At 34.5% G+C, this 17,015-nt stretch overlaps 1 protein-coding gene across 1 annotated transcript; it reads right to left on the bottom strand.

The window, feature by feature from the left end:
• Positions 1-9,728: 9,728 nt before the first annotated feature.
• LOC145166484 (putative leucine-rich repeat receptor-like protein kinase At1g68400) lies at positions 9,729-13,684 on the bottom strand. The gene is made up of 2 exons (XM_079085470.1): positions 12,217-13,684; positions 9,729-10,540 (listed from the first exon to the last, which is right to left on the bottom strand). Exons 1-2 carry the CDS (start codon positions 13,610-13,612, stop codon positions 9,879-9,881), a joined length of 2,058 nt encoding a protein of 685 aa, XP_078941596.1. The 5' UTR covers positions 13,613-13,684; the 3' UTR covers positions 9,729-9,878.
• Positions 13,685-17,015: the final 3,331 nt, after the last annotated feature.

The following is a 17,015-nucleotide window of genomic DNA, read 5'->3' as shown; positions in this document are numbered from 1 at the left end:
CTAGACATCTATAAGGGAGAAACTCAAGTTAGTTGATTTAAATCCTTAATATAACACCCAAATGAAATATTAAGGTTAGGACCCAACAGAATATTTTACAATTCGGAAGAGGGATGCCGTAATCCAATTGCAAAATATTTGAAGGTAGGTAAATGACGATTTACTAATTTCCACCATGAAAAACAAAAATGAATTTTAGGTTTTAAATGAATTGAAATTCCTAGATCCTTTGAGATTCATTGAACTTTTCAATGGCATGTTTAAATCTCGATTGTGCCCTTCATGTTTGTGACTGGGATGCCGAGGATCACAAACAAGGTGTGAATAACCATGCAAATGTGCTTGGTACTCTTAATGTTACAGATCACCCAATCAATGTGTCGGTTAACCATACACGCTCCATTGATCTATGATTAACATCAAGCTACCCTTTGTCACACACTGTCAGTCCCAGATTAGTGTGGCGGTTTACCATACACGCTCCACTAACGACTTAACAAGGTTCAAAGTGCAATTTCATGGGTTACCACCAAATTCACATTTTTTCCTAAGTAACTAAGATTGGGAATTTATAAGTGTTTAGTTACTTGGTATTTTCATTATACTTTTAATGAGAATTAATGTCTTATCCTACCCGTTCAGCTAACGACCCTCCACCAGTCAAGGAAGCGGTGGGTGAGAGTGGACACCCATTAAACCACCATTTAGAGGCAGTAACCTTATACCCCCTTTATAGACCGGCTTCGTGAATGAGGCCTACTAACGGTAAGAGTGACTCTTTAACTTATACATATATAATTATTAAACTTTTAATTTTATATAGTATAAGGGTGTATTTTAAACTTTTAAAATACTAGATGGTTTAATCTATTAATAAATTATACTCTTAATTTAATTAAACTTAAACCATGTCATTATGGAATTATTAATTCTCTTTTAATTAAACACTTTAATTAATTTAATAAAGTCTATAAGGTGCAATTTGAACCACTCAAATACTTCAAGGTTCTAAATATAAAAATTCAAAATTAAAAACTATTTAATTAATTTTTTTTAATTTATGAACCCAAGAGTTACACATTTTTAGTTACAAGAGTTTCTTAATTTGAGACTTTTCAAATACCAAAACTTAAGGTCAAGTTTTGTAACTCTTAAAAAACCTTTGATTTCCATAACTTATGAGTTTAATGTGGTTTTTATGGAAAAACTTTCATGTTCCAAAACTTGAGGACAAGTTATGGAGAACTTTAAAGAACATTTAGATCAATATTTTAATAAATAAAATTATCATGTAATTTATCTATGATCTAGTTAAACTCATAAGTCAAGACAATTCATATCAACAATTTACAAGAAATTAGCCTCTCATATAAACTAATACAAATCTTGAAATTTTGACAATTATCTTTTAATTGGACAAGGATAATCACTACCATATCAACAAAATCAAATTTTATGAACTAAAACATTTTGTGGTAAAGATCCTAATCCAAAACAGGCCAAAAATCACGAATAACTGCTGTCTGATCATCCAACTCGTCGAGCCCAACTATGGACTCGTCGAGTTCAAGACAAAATGCAACCTACTCGTCGAGTCCAAGAATGGACTCGTCGAGTACATGTGCTGACAGAACAGTTTTTCAGCTTTGAAAAATAAGTCATGCATCAAATATAACAGAAAACAATCCTACGCTCTGATACCACTGTTGTGTTTTGTATACTACAACATCCTATGGTGCACATACAACCCTAAATGCTTTGGATCTATGTTTTCTCTAATTATACGTGCAATATTGTTTCCAAAGCATGAAGCCTACAACTAGCATACAATTGACATAAACAACATAGAATTGAGTTATAGAATTACCTCTTTGTTGTAGCTTGTAGTTGTGGCCTTTAAGAACTTAGCACCTCAAATGGTTCAAAAACACCATGAACAAAATGATGTCTTTTGAGAGGGAGTATGCTAGCACTCAAAATCGGTTCTATGATCTCTAAGAACACTAGTTCAACCGAATTTAGGCTATAGGTTGTCATATATATAGTGTAGGAATCCAAGGGTCATGGGTAAACCCTAATCCATACACTTGGGTTATGATCCATATTTCAGGTGGGCTAACTCTTCATGGATACTTACACAAACTTATCCCATCATGGATCAATAGCCCAAACCTTATATATATCACTGATTTACATAATCAGTCCCCTCAAATTTAATTAGTCTCTTTTGATCACTAAATTAATTCCAAATTAATTCTTGATCAATACTAATTAAATAATATGATTTCATATTAATATATTAGAACTTATAATATATTAATAAATCACAAATAACCTCTTCTCAAAAGTCCATCCTATCAAATTGCTCTGGTGAAGGTAACCCAAATGGATCATGCTACTATCGGGTCAAGTACATACCAATTATAGTTATGGGCTTAGACACCTAATCCAACACCATATCTGCAAGACTTGGCCACAAACTTAATTCTAAACTCATTGCCAAAGTCTTATGATACCTTCATCATGAACTACAACATGAATAGGTGGGAGAAACCTATCTCTGAGTTGCACAACATGCTAAAAACTGCAGAGAAGAATATCCCAAGGAAAACCCCCCAAGTCCTCATGATTAGGGAAGGAAAAGTCAAGAAGAACAAAGGCAAGAACTTCAAGGGAAAGCCACAAGTTGGCAAGGACAAAGGGAAGAAAGCTCCCCAAAACCCACCACCAAAGAAGAAGGAAAAGGTTGCCAAAGATGACATATGCTTTGAGTGCGGTGTCGTGGGGCATTGGAAAAGGAATTGTCCTAAGTACCTTGCTGAGTTGAAGAACAAGAAGGTCGAGGAAGGCCCTTCAGGTATATCCATTTTCATTATTGAAATGGGACTATTTACTTTTTCATATAAAACTTGGGTATTTGATACTGGTTGTGGAATTCATATTTGTAATTCGTTGCAGGGGTTCAGAAAGAGTAGGGAACTGAAGACCGATGAGATGGTATTGCATGTGGGCAATGGAGCACGGGTTGCAGTCCAAGCAATAGGACATTCTGATTTACAATTACCATCTGATTTGTATTTAACATTAAACAATGTGTGTTTGATTACCTCTATTACTAGAAATATTGTATCAGATTCCCGTTTAAGAAAATCTGGTTTTAATTTTCAATCTGTTGATGATAATATTCATTCCTTCTTGGATGGAATATTCTATTTTGAGGCTAGATCGATAAATGGAATTTATGAAGTCAACCTAGATGACACCTAAAACAATAATTCCCTTTATCATGTTAACACCAAAAGGCTCAAAAAAGATTTGAACCAAACATATCTATGGCATTGTCGCCTTGGACACATAAACAAGAAGCGTATATCTCAACTCCAAAAGAGTGGACTTTTGGGGGCAAATGACATTGAGTCATTTGACAATGTGAATCTTGTTTATGTGGAAATATGACAAAATCCCCTTTCTTTGGAACAAATGAAAGGGCGAGTGTTTTAGTGGGCATCATACACACTGATGTATGTGGTACCTTCAAAACAATGTCTAGATATGGTGAAAGATATTACATCACCTTCACTGATGAGTTTAGTCGTTTTAGTTATGTGTATTTGATGAAACATAAACATGAAGCATTTGAAAAGTTTAAATTGTTTCAAAGTGAGGTTGAAAATCAACTCGACAAAACAATCAAAATCCTTTGTTCGGATAGAGGAGGCGAGTACTTGAGCCAAGAGTTCCAAGACCATCTAAGGAGTCGTGGGATTATCTCACAACTCACTCCACCTAGAACACCACATCTTAATGGTGTTTTGAGAGGATAAATCGGACTTTACTTGATATGGTTCGATCTATGATGATTCGAAGTACTCTTCCTTTATCATTTTGGAGTTATGCTTTACTCACTGCAACCCGTATCTTGAATATGGCACCAACTAAAAAGGTAAAGAAAACACCTTATGAGATGTGGTATGGAAAGACTCCATCCTTATCTTATATGAAAGTTTGGGGTTGAGAAGCTTATGTCATACAAGAGACTTCAAGCAAACTTGAGCCTAGATCTACCAAATGCATCTTTGTAGGATATCCTAAAGATTGTTTAGGATATTACTTCTACATTCCTAGTGAGAATAAGATATTTGTCTCACGAAAAGCTGAATTATTAGAAAGCAAGTTTCTAATGGATGAGGCAAGTGGGAGGCGCGTGGAACTTTAAGAAGATAAAGAACCTCAACCCGATGCAGCTTTATTTGGCACTAGTACTGAACAAGAGGTTGTTGAAGATGAAGATATCATTTTCCTTCAACCTGTTGAAACACAAGGCGTTCGCAGATCCGGTAGAACTAGTCATGAACCTAAGAGATATGGATTTCTCATTGACGACTGCTTCATGATGATGAATATTGATGAGCCCATCAACTATCGATATGCAATGTTAGATCCCGAATCTGACAAATGGCTTGAAGCCATGAACACAGAGATGCAATCCATGAGAGAAAATCAAGTCTGGGATTTGGTTGAACTTCCTCCCATTAGCAAGTCTGTTGGAAGTAAGTGGGTCTTCAAGAAGAAGACTGACATGGATGGAAATTTACACACATTCAAAGAAAGACTTGTTGCTAAAGGATTCACTCAAATTCATGGGGTTGATTATGATGAAACCTTTTCACCATTCGCTATGATTAAATCTATTAGGATACTACTTGCAATAGCTGCATATTATGACTATGAGATATGGCAAATGGACGTCAAAACGGCTTTTCTAAATGGGCACTTGGAAGAAGATGCCTATATGGTTCAAACTGAAGGTTTTGACGACCAAAAGCATCCTAATAAAGTGTGTAAGCTCAAGAGATGCATTTATGGGTTAAAACAAGCATCTCGTAACTGGAATCATCGTTTTGATGATGAAATCACAAAGTATGGTTTTATTAGAAATGAAGATGAATCTTGTGTTTACATGAAAACTAGTGGGAGCTCGGTGACATTCTTGGTCCTATATGTGGATGACATATTAATCATGGGAAATTACATTCCAACTTTACAAGGTGTAAAGACTTGGCTTGGAAAGTTCTTCTCAATGAAGGACCTAGGTGAGGCACAATACATTCTTGGAATCAAAATCTATAGAGATAGATTAAAACGATTAATAAGTTTAATCCAAGGTACATATATTGAGAAAGTGTTGAAACGGTTCAATATGCAAAACTCTAAGAGAGGATTTGTACCTATGGCGCATGACACAGTACTAAGTTCATCTCAATGTCCTAGCACAAAGGTTGAGCTAGACAAGATGAAGGATGTTCCATATGCTTCTGCAATTGGATCCATCATGTACGTCATGAACTATACAAGACCTCATCTTGCTTATGCTATGAGCATGGTACGCAAATTCCAACAAAATCTAGGGGAGAGTCATTGGACAGCTATGAAGAACATTCTCAAGTACTTATGAAGGACTAAGGATATGTTCCTCGTCTATGGAGGCGTGGAAGAAAGCTTAAGTGTAAAGTGCTACACTGATGCTTCCTTCACAATTGATCGAGATGATTGCAAATCACAATCATGATATGTGTTCATTATCAATGGGGGTGCGGTATCTTGGAAAAGCTCTAGGAAAAGTGTTGTTGCACAATCCACTACAGAGTCAGAATACATTGTTGCTTCTAAAGCTGCACAAGAGGCTGCTTGGATGAAGAAATTCATTGGAGATCTAGGGGCAGTCCCTACCATTTAGGACCCCCTAGACGTTTTCTGTGACAATGAGGGTGTTATTGCTTTGGAAAAAGAACCAGATCACACAAGAAGACCATGCATATTAGCCGAAGATTCAACTTCATCTGGTATAAAGTTGAAGAAGGTGAAATTAGTATTCGCAAAGTTCACACTGATCAAAATTTGGCGGACCCTTTCACGAAGCCCCTTCCTTAAGTCAAGTTTGAAGGTCATGCTTGAGGAATAGTAATTCGCTATTCTAGTGATTGGATTTTCATCTATGTATTAGTATTGAGTATTAGAACATTATAACATCATCTATTGTAATGACTATGATATATATGGCATATGATATTTTCATTAAATATTTGTTGTGTTCTTTATTAACATGTTTAATCCATGAGTAAATTTATTCACTCTAAAACCCATGGTCGGTTATTATTGTGGGAACAGTAATAAATTAAGACTAATATGAATTGGAATGGTTGACAAAGCATTGTAACCAGTTTCATAGGTACTTGCTAGAGAGCAAGTATTGGACTGACCCGTTCAAGATCATTTTGTGGATCGTTGTCATGAATGATACTTGATAAAGGTAATATATGTATATCCTTAACACCTGAGATGCATATATGGGACTTGAGTGTGGAGAATGTTATGCTTTGATGTAGTCAAATGTTGTTTTTAAACATGCAGTTATAATAGCTATTATCGGGCATGATGTGAACCATGCAAGAGGTGTATGTAGTCAAGATGGGATTTGTTCCTCTTATTCGTTGAGATTTAGACATCTAAGGCCTGATGTAAAGTTGAACACTTATATGAGATTGACTGCGATCTATATCTCATGTTCAACATGATGTATGTAGCAAAGGGATAACTGACAAACTTACCTTATACACCAATTGTAGCCTTGGGGCTTCTGGTGAATTGGGCGTTGATTGAATGGCACAATGTTATATGTTGTTGGAGGCAGTGAAATGTTGTTAGACATTCACCACTGTTTATATCAACTTGATATGAGTCTTGCGCAAATGGGAGATTGAAAGATCTAGTATGCTCAAGAGTCATATTAAAATGATATTGCTAAATAACATATGATCCTAAGGGTCACAATAACAACAACTTGATACAATTTATTAGAAATTGATTTTAATAAATATTCATAAACTCTTATAATAAATTGGGAAAATATTTATTTGAAGGAAATAATCATTTTACAATACAAGTAACACATTATTTCATAAGGTATGAATTAATAAGACGTGTACAACATTTTGGACTTGGAAAGCCTTTTTGTCTTTTAGCAAAAGATAAAGTTTATATCTTATAAACTTTGAGTTTATAAAATATAAACTCTTCTTTTCCTTTCTTTACTCCATGGCCGGCCATGCATGAGGAAAAAGAGAAACATGGCTTTCTTATTTGTTTAATCAAAAGAATTCAAAGTATGGTGCATGCTTGGGGACAAAGTTGTCTAAAGAGCTTAATGGTTAAGGATTCTTGGATTAACATTCTACTTTAAATAATGGAGAGTGGATTCAATCTTGGTCATTCCTTTCCTATGAAATCCGAGAGCTCTTCCTTCCCTCTCCATATCCTCTCAAGTCTTGCACTTTGAAGATAATTGTTGCTTGCATCCTCTTTTAAGTCATTATCTTGTTTTGACTTAAAGCTTAAGAGTTGTAAATAACATTACATCAAGTTGGAACATTGTTGGTGTCTCAATGGTTCATCCTCTCTCCATCAACTTTCAAGTCTCCCCTAGAGGACCCAAAGTTCTTCAAAGGTTGTTGTTTCTTCTTTATTTCTATGGTTGTGCTTCAAATCTTTCTTCTACTTGCAAGATGATCCTTGGTGGGTGATAAAATGTTTATGTTATTTATAAAACTCAAGTCTTCCGTTTGCTATTATTTGTAGTTTTTGAAACTAGTTTTTATAAAAACCCAACAAAAACTATATCCACGAGATCTTCGACTCTCGTTTACATTGTTTTGGCTAACACTCAACCGATTTTTGATTTCGACTTCTGTGTCGCACACTACTATGGTGAAACTTCGAAAAATCATAACTTCCTCACACGAAGTCAAATTGGGTGTTCTCTTTATGCATGAGTTCGCTTTTACGGTTACTTCGACTTTTGTTTCGGATTATTCATCCTAATTAGTCTTTTATTCTTAAAGTGTATTTTATTAACGTTATATACCCACAAATCACATATACTCAAATAATTCTCTTGTATTTATTTATAAAAGATTACAATTGTTGACTAACGTAAATAGATATTTTATAACTAATGTTTAGCGAAAAACACAGACGTTACAATTATCTCCCCTTATGATGATTCTGTCCCGAAATCATGCATCAACAAACATATGTGGATAGCGACGCTTCATGTCGCTTTCTGTCTCATGGGAGAGATTCGGCTCCGTCGTATGTTTCCATCGCACAAGCACTAATTCGATCATCTTATGTCGTAACTTCTTCGTCTTATAGTCAAAAATTGTTTAAGTTATTAATAAGTGCAAGCCTGCTCTCAGCTCTAGAATCTGTCAAAACCGAAATTTTATTAACAACTCTTAGACAGCATATGAACAATAAAAAAACAAACCTAATTAAAAAATTAATCTTAAACCTAATTCAGTTTGTAGTCTTCTTGTTCTACCCCTACGAATAGGGGAACTTAGATGACGCTCTAAGAATTGGTTGTGCATCACCTAGGTTAACTCATAATCGGGATATCCCAAATCTTTATAGAATGCATAATCGTAAACCATGACTCATTCTTGAAGCTATACGGATCCATTACCTCTCAAGATAACCAAATCTTTTTCTCTATATGGACTTAATAACTTGGGTTTTTTTAAATGAGCACATGCAGTCGGTTCTTGAACTTCTGGAAAAATCAAACACATGATGAACATACACGCAATAAGTGACTAAATGTGTACAAAAGCTAAACATTGTTGACCGGAAAGCATACATCAGTCGGCCATAATTGTATTTTGTGAACAATCTAAACATGTTCAATGATGATATGTGTAAAAAAAAACATAAATAACTAAACGTATACAAAAGCAAAACTATGTTATCCTTATAAGTCATTATCTTTTAACAAACTTCAACAAAGTCTTATATTACCCTTATATGCATTCTCTATTAACAAACTTCGACAAAGCCCTGACGTAACCGATACTTATACATATAGTTAATTTGTGTTTTTTTTTTCATTGTCACGTATTAAACATAGTTTGTGTTAGATGACACCTGAGAAAAAAACTAACAAACAAAACGGTTTTATTAATTTACAGTTTTTTTTTAAATTTTTTAATGAATTAAACGTACTTTGTGTTAGATGACACCAGAGAAAAAAACTAACAAACAAAACGGTTTTATTAATTTACACCTTTTTTTTAATTTTGTAAAGATAGTAAAAGCATATATTTAATTAGATGTTTGTAAACAACTACTAAAAAAGTATATTAGAATTTAAAATTTAATAGATAAAACATTTTTGAGAGAAAATACATATTAATTTTTTTTATTAGGTGAACCTTTTTAAACTTTTTTAAAAAAAATAATTTATAAAATTAATAAATAATTATAAGCCAAACCAATCCGAAATCCAAAATAAATTGTTATTTTAAAAATAAATAAATAATAAATTGTTATTCGGTTTTTTTGACTATTCGGTTCTTATTTTATAAGCCAAAACAATCCGAAATCCAAAATAATAATTCGGTTTTGATGAAATCTAATCCAAAATCCGATCAACACAATCCGATCCAAATTATCAAATTGAATAATTAGTTTTATCCAAACAGCAATCGTCTTAGTGTCTGTGTGCCTGAATGAGGGTAGGGGCTCGTTGCTAGAATCAATTTGTGTGCCCAAACGAGGGTAGGGGCTCGTTGCTAGAATCAAAGCAATGCCTGATAAAGACGAGCCATAAACTCATAAATAATAAATGTCAACCATAAAAATAAAACACAAGAAGACAAAACACCCAAGAATTAAAAAATTTAACTGACACAAATTTTTTTAAAGAATTTTGTCAAACAACAATTTAATTAACACAAAAATAAAACCACCCTACTTTACATTACAACACTCCAAAATAAATCTATAAAAACATAAAATTTAAAATCCCCAACGTGTTACAACTACTCACTTGCTCGGCACGTGTCATCCGATACAGAAGGCGAGTCAGAAACCGAGTCAAGCAACTCATGACTCGGTGACACCTCAACTCCCCGTATCTCCTCTATCATTTTCAATACATAACTCATCGTAGGGCGCTGATCAGGTGCAGCTGCAGTACACGACATAGCCACCTGCAACAACCCCACCATTTCCTCTTCAATATCCTTGTACCTCATCAACTCCAAATCAAACACCTCCGCCGTCCACTCCTCCCGGACCACCGACTGCACCCACCGTGGCAAATCCACCGCCCCACCGTACCCAGTCCCACCATGCTCAACCACCGCCGGACATTTCCCCGTCAAAAGCTCCAACAACAACACCCCGAAAGAGTACACATCGGATTTCTGAGTGGTTTTCCGGGCATCCATTGACGAAAGCTCCGGTGCTCGGTAGCCGGATTTCGGGGCGGTGGTCGGCGGAGCGAAGGCGGCAAGGCCGAAATCGGAGACGCAGGCGTTGCCGGATTTGTCTAGTAAGATGTTTGTCGATTTGATGTTTCCATGGGTGAGTTTAAGAGATCTGCAAGAGTTATGAATAAAGACGAGTCCTTTAGCTGCTCCTGCTGCTACTTTTAGCCTTGTGGTCCAGTCTAATGGTGTTCTTCCTGGACCTCTGTTACCTATTTTGTTACAAAAACAAAACACGCATGAGAATTTCAGTCATGTTATGTCTTTTTCCATGAGTATACAAGTTTTTATGCTTAAGGTACAACTTTCACTGCATGGGGTACAAGTTAGAATGGTGGAGTTGAAAGGATAGGGTATTAGGGTACGAGTGGTTGATGCTATAACGGAAGAATCTTGAAGAGGATCTTGATTGAACATAAAGGGGAAATGAACAAACAGAAAAAGGGAAAAGTTGGGGGTGTGAAAGGAAAAAGACAGAAATATGTGGGGGTTAACAGGTAAGAGAGAGATAAATACAAGAGATATCGCAGTTCCCCAGATCAAGAGAAGGTGGGGGCAACCTACTCTCTTGTTGGAAGTGTCAAATCCTTTATATTTATCTTTTTATCAAATTGTTACAAAACTTTTCCTTTTAATATAACCATGTGACATAAACAGTCCCTCATGATACAAGTTTAGGCAATAAAAAGTCCTATATAACTATTTGGTCACTTGTTGCATCAACAATAATATATTTGATATGATACTTTTTTTTATATGTTTTAATGAAAGTCCTAATGCCAAAAGCCCTTAAGTTTCACAAAGATGTTCTAGTTATGTTTTTGCATTTTTCTTAAAGTTGAAAGTTTGCAATTTTTTTAATTTTAACCTTTTACATATTTTTAATTCATTAAAAGCCCTTAGCTTTGACAAAAATATTTCGTTTTTACCTTTTTTTTTCCTAATTCATTAAAGTCCTTAAATTTTATCAGAAATGTTAGCTTTAATGAAGCAAAAATACAAAAAAGATAAAACCAAACATTTCTGCCAAACAAACTTAAAGGTTTTTATATCATTAGACCTTTAATAAATTGGTGCAACAAAATAAGCCTATTTTTAGTATATTTTAATTAATTTATGTAATAACATACTATATTTTTAATCATAAATTAGTAAATTTGGTATCAGTTGAAATAGAGTACGTCGACTAATAAATAAAATCATTTCGTTGTATATTTTGGTTAAAAATGTATCGTTTTGTCGCACAAACTAATCATCAACCTTTTTATATTATATGTGATATGATTAAAGGTAAAATTAAGGCAAAAAATGAGTAGACAAAAAAGAGGGAAATAGAGTACATGAACTAATAAATAAAATCATTTCGTTGTATATTTTGGTTAAAAATGTATTGTTCTGTTGCATAAACTAATCATCAACCTTTTTATATTATATGTGATATGATTAAAGGTAAAATTAAGCCAAAAATGAGTAGACAAAAAAGAGTGAAAGGAGCGGGAGTTGTAAATATATTAAGGAAGATTGTTATGATTGGGCACCCTAAACTATGCTTCCTTTTTCTTTTTGTTTCTTTCACAAACTTTAATATAATACTTTTCTACTTTTCACTTTTTGACCGTTTCATCCGTATGCCATAAATATTCTATTAACGAGTTTTAATTTTGTTTTTTCTATCAATCTTTTGCCATAAACTTCAAAAATTCGTTTTTATATTCACAAGTCTTAATTTGATTTTGCCAAAAAATCATTTATATAATTCTTTTATTAAAAAAAATCCTTTTAACAAGTTTTGATATAACGGCAAGAATAACAAATGCAAATTAAAATTTAGTGACAATTACAAATGCAAATTAAAATTTCTTAAGATATAACGGCAAGAATAACATACCGTGAAGAAGCCAGAACAAGTTGCCGTTAGACATGTAATCGTAGACTAACAATTTCTCATCTCTCGCAAAATAATAAGCCTTCAAACTAACGACGTTAGGGTGCCGTAACCTCCCTAAAACCTCCATCTGCTGTTCAAAATCACGTTTACCACCAATCGCCGCCTCCTTCAGCCGCTTCACCGCCACCACATTCCCATCATCCAACACCGCCTTATACGCAGTCCCAAACCCACCTTTACCCAACATCTCCGCCGACGCTCTCAACAAATCCTCCAGCTCAAACTTCCTTGCACCTTCGAAAAAGACCATTCTACCCCTCTCGAAACCCGACTGCGCCGTCGGGTTCGGGTACGGGCTTGATGAGTATACTATCTTTTCACCTTCGAGAATCTGCGAAGACGTTGACTTCGTCGTACCTGATTTTCCGGTGAAGTTACGCCAGAAGTAACAGTAGAGAATTAACGACACTACCGCCAAAACCAAAACATCTCCGACTATAATCGCTACAATCGCTAAAGTACTTATCTTGCCACTACTATGGTGGTTGCTTCCTGATTTTTTATGATCGTTAGGTAACGAAGCCGTGGAAGGCATGGAGCTCGGTGAAGACGAGACAACAGTGTTAGACGGTTTACCCACCGGCGAGGCTATACCGGGAATTTTGGGTTCTGTGCAGTTGGAGAGTGGAAGCCCGCACAAAACCCGGTTATTTGTGAATGCGGATTCGGGAAACCCGGAGAGTGCGGTGGGTATCTCACCAGAAATTTGGTTCCCGGAGATATTGAAGTCTTGTAGAGTTTGTAGGCTTAACACCCCAATGGAACCGGAAAACTGGTTCTCCTCGAGGCGTAAAGTTAGTAAGTGTTTCATACGGTTGATTGTCGCCGGAATCTCACCGGAAAAGTTGTTATACGATAGATCAAGCCGATATAGACCGAATAATGAAGGTAGCGACGGCGGAAACTCGCCGGAGATTTGGTTGTAGGATAGAAATAGTAGCTTGAGGTCAGTGAGATTAGAGAGATCTGGAATGGGGCCGGTGAGGCGGTTACGTTTGAGAGAGAGAATCCGGAGCTGAGTCAGGGAAGCGAGTGAGTCGAAACGGCCTTGTAGGTCGAGGTCCTCGAGGACGAGTCTAGTAACTCGGTTGTGGAGGCAAGAGACGCCGTAGAAAGCGGAGGAGCTGCTACATGGATCGGAGGAGTTGTTCCAGGAAGTGAGTTTGTTTGATACGTCGGAGGAAGCTTTGAATGACATCAATGGGGCAAGGTCTGGGTGGTCGCTCGCCGGTGGTGTAGCCTGGAGGAGAGAAAGGTGGAAGAGGAGGAGTAGGAATAAGAGAAAATGTGTGAGATGTAGCTGTGTCGTTGGCGGTGGCGATGGTGGTGCCGCCATTGTTGTGTTTAAGAGAGAGCTGAGTGTGTACTGACTACTGTGGTGGAGTGCAGTGCAGTGAGAAGAAAAACGTGAACGTTAATGGTGATAATCCCATGTGAATCAAATATACACTTGTAGCCCTCGTACTTCTTTCAACTCTCTAAACAACACCTCACTTTACTTAAAAAATAACACTTACTGGTCAACACTTAAAAATATTCTTGAAATGAATAAAATCTAAAAATTATATTTATAAAAGATTAATCAGTAAAATAACCAAAAATATTTTTTTTATGTAAAATGAACTTTGTAAAATTATTTAGAGAAGTTGCTCTTAATTTGTAAGCATTTTTCAAAATTTTGTATATTCTTTTACAAAATTAAAATCTAAGGTTATGTTTAGGATTAGAAGTCAATTTCATCACAAAACAATTATTTTTTATAACTACTAAAGGGAATTTAAGACTAAAAAACTGTTTGAAAATGTGTGTCTCCTCTATAGACTAAGAGTTCAAGTCTTATGTAGAAAATAAATAACTCTATATATACATATCACTTTTTTTACAAAAAAACTCATTCATAGTTCTTTATATTTTACCAACTATTTTCTCAAATTCTCTCAACATGTCTTCTTCCAAAAAATCTACCAACGAAAAAATACCCACTAGAAACACACAACCCCAAGACTTTCGTATGATCAACTAATTTATTTGTCTCCGTATTATCACTATGGTGGTATGCTTCTGTATTATCCACAACAAATATCACAACCACAACGACATATACAACCATTTCCACATACACAATCACAACCAGAGCTAAATTTTAATCTGTTTGACTTTTTGTCTCAACCTGAGTTTGTTCAACAAACACAACCATAAGCACGAACAATCATTTTTGATTTTGAACCGGAATTCGTTCAAGAAACTCAACTCACGCGAGCAACAAGTAAAAGAAAAGAGAAGGCGACGACTACAGTGACGGAGCTTGAACCTTTGAGTTGGGGGGGGGAGGGGGGAAGTATAATAAATATAAAAATTGAAAAACAAGGGAGGCCACAATCAATTTTTTTAGTTTTAGGTCTAATATGTAAAATTTTCAATAGTACATGGACTAGTTAAAAAAAACAGGGGGGGGGGGCACAACCCCCTTAGCCCTTAAGAAGATCCGTCCCTGGACGACTAAAGGATGGGAATCCCGACCAATGGGATAGGACAAAACAAAAAGCAAAGATGAACCCGTTCCACTTTCACCACCTTCCACTTTCACCACCTTCCCGACCAATGGGATAGGACAAAACAAAAAGCAAAGGTTAAGGCAAAGCGTCAGATTCGGATGAGTTGAAAGAAATAGGAACGATACAGATCCGATAAAATTGGAACGATACAGACAATTGTTTAAAACTCTCAAGAACATCTAAATCTCACCACACTACATCTGATGCTCGTGTTCAATTTAACCTCAACAAAGATGAACCCGTTCCAGTTTCACCACCTTCCCGACCAATGGGAAGGGACAAAACAAAAAGCAAAGGTTAAGGCAAAACGTCAGATTCAGATGAGTTGAAAGAAATAGGGGCCGATATGAAGGGTATAAAAGATAGAATGGACAAAATTTTGCAACTTGCTTCTGAAAGAGTGCTTCGGAAATAAAGGGATAACGATTACAAAATACTAACGATTAACACATCGCAGACGACCGGGGAGGAGTTTGAAATTGCTTTGGCAATGAAAGCCGGTCTTAAAAAATGTTATGCTAATAAATAGGCTTAATCGTTTCATGTTTGTTTTTTTAAGGTTGTAGCTTTAAGTTTTTAGGTTTTTTTTCTCTAAGTTTTTTTTTCTAAGGGTTTTTTTTGGTAAAGGGTTTTTTTTAAAGTAATGTAATGTATGAGTTTTAATATTTAATTATTGAAATATTATATTTTTTTTATGAAAATTAAAGTTATTATTTAAATTAAATTGTTAAAAAAATAGAAAAAAAAGTGCAGCACCACTCCTTAGGTGCGACAAGAAACCACACTTTGGTGATGTGGCGCTTATGTAGGAGTGCGACAACATAAGAGAATGTGACATCACTCCCTCTAATCTTATGCTGTATCCATTTTGATATGTTTGTCATTTTCTTAAAAAGTATATCTTTAGCCTCTCAAAACATTTTAGAAGTGGCTTTGTTCCATAAAAAAAGGTTATTGTCTCCTTATTTATAATTTCCTAGAAATTGCCATTTTTACTCTTAATAGTTGCTGATCTCAAAGCATCCACAAAAAACTTTTTACATATTTGCCATAACTTGTTTAGTTAAATATTTTTAAGTTAAGTTATAAAAATAAATGTATTATTACCTAGTTTTTTATTTAAGTTGTGTGACAAATTATCTACAAATAAATAAATAAATAATATCATGACATTAGTCAAAATTTTGTAATTTGTCGTTGACTGAGTGGTTGAATACCGCTCATGTCGCCTCTTCCAATATGTAATTATGTTTCTATGTTTGTTCGAGTTTCTGAATTTTTAGTTGTTAATAAGAATTGTTGTTCAAAAAAAATTAATAAATGAATAAATAAAACATGCAGAATATAATATAACAGTAAATTAGATATTTCCAATAAATAGAATTATTTAAAACTATTATAATTATTATAGGAATTTTAAAAATCACGTTTCAAAGATAAATGTTTTTTTTGGTGTTATTAGTTCACCAATTCTTTTAAATTGATATAAAAACATAATTGTGCGCTTTGAACTAATTTTTTTTTTGAGTTATAGAAATTTATTTTATTTGAAAACACTTAACTAGGAAAAAAAAGATTTTTATTCCATAATAATATCTTTTTGTTTGTAAAAAAGCATAGGAGTTGAAACTCAATAATAGTCAAACAGGACAAAAGAGAAAGTTAGGAGTGTGTGCTGAAAAGTTGTTATTACTAGTAGCAAATATATATTTATTGTTCCATGATTTAATATTCAATTTCGAGTGGTATATAATGTGATACATAACTTTAATGGCCTTGTCTCCAGCATGGGGTTACAAAAACAATTAAATTCCATGTGCTTTACCAATACATATAAAAAATCAAATGTAGCAAATCACTTGTAAAAGTAATATTGTTGTATATACATATGTGATGTGGATTAACATTTATTATAGTTCAATATCATATGCTATGTTCATCTAAATGGACTATTAATTTTCACACATACTAGAATGTTTTGGTATTGTAAGGACAATAACTTTATTTAGATGTCGATATTGATTATAAAATAATAGACTTTATAAGGGAATGTTAATTATTTAAATTCTAAAGTGTAACCTATTTTGGCTTTGTTCGTTTTGACTTATTAAATCATGACTTGATGAAGATTGAAAATTGACACGGTGTTATCTTTTCCCCACAAAGTTATTATGTAAATTTTTT

Source organism: Lactuca virosa, chromosome 3, assembly GCF_052849685.1.
Source record: "Lactuca virosa cultivar CGN04683 chromosome 3, Lactuca_virosa_CGN04683_v6, whole genome shotgun sequence".
In the NCBI taxonomy this organism is placed as follows: domain Eukaryota; kingdom Viridiplantae; phylum Streptophyta; class Magnoliopsida; order Asterales; family Asteraceae; genus Lactuca; species Lactuca virosa.
Note: the sequence above shows the minus strand (reverse complement) of the source record. Positions and strands in the feature narration are given on the sequence as shown.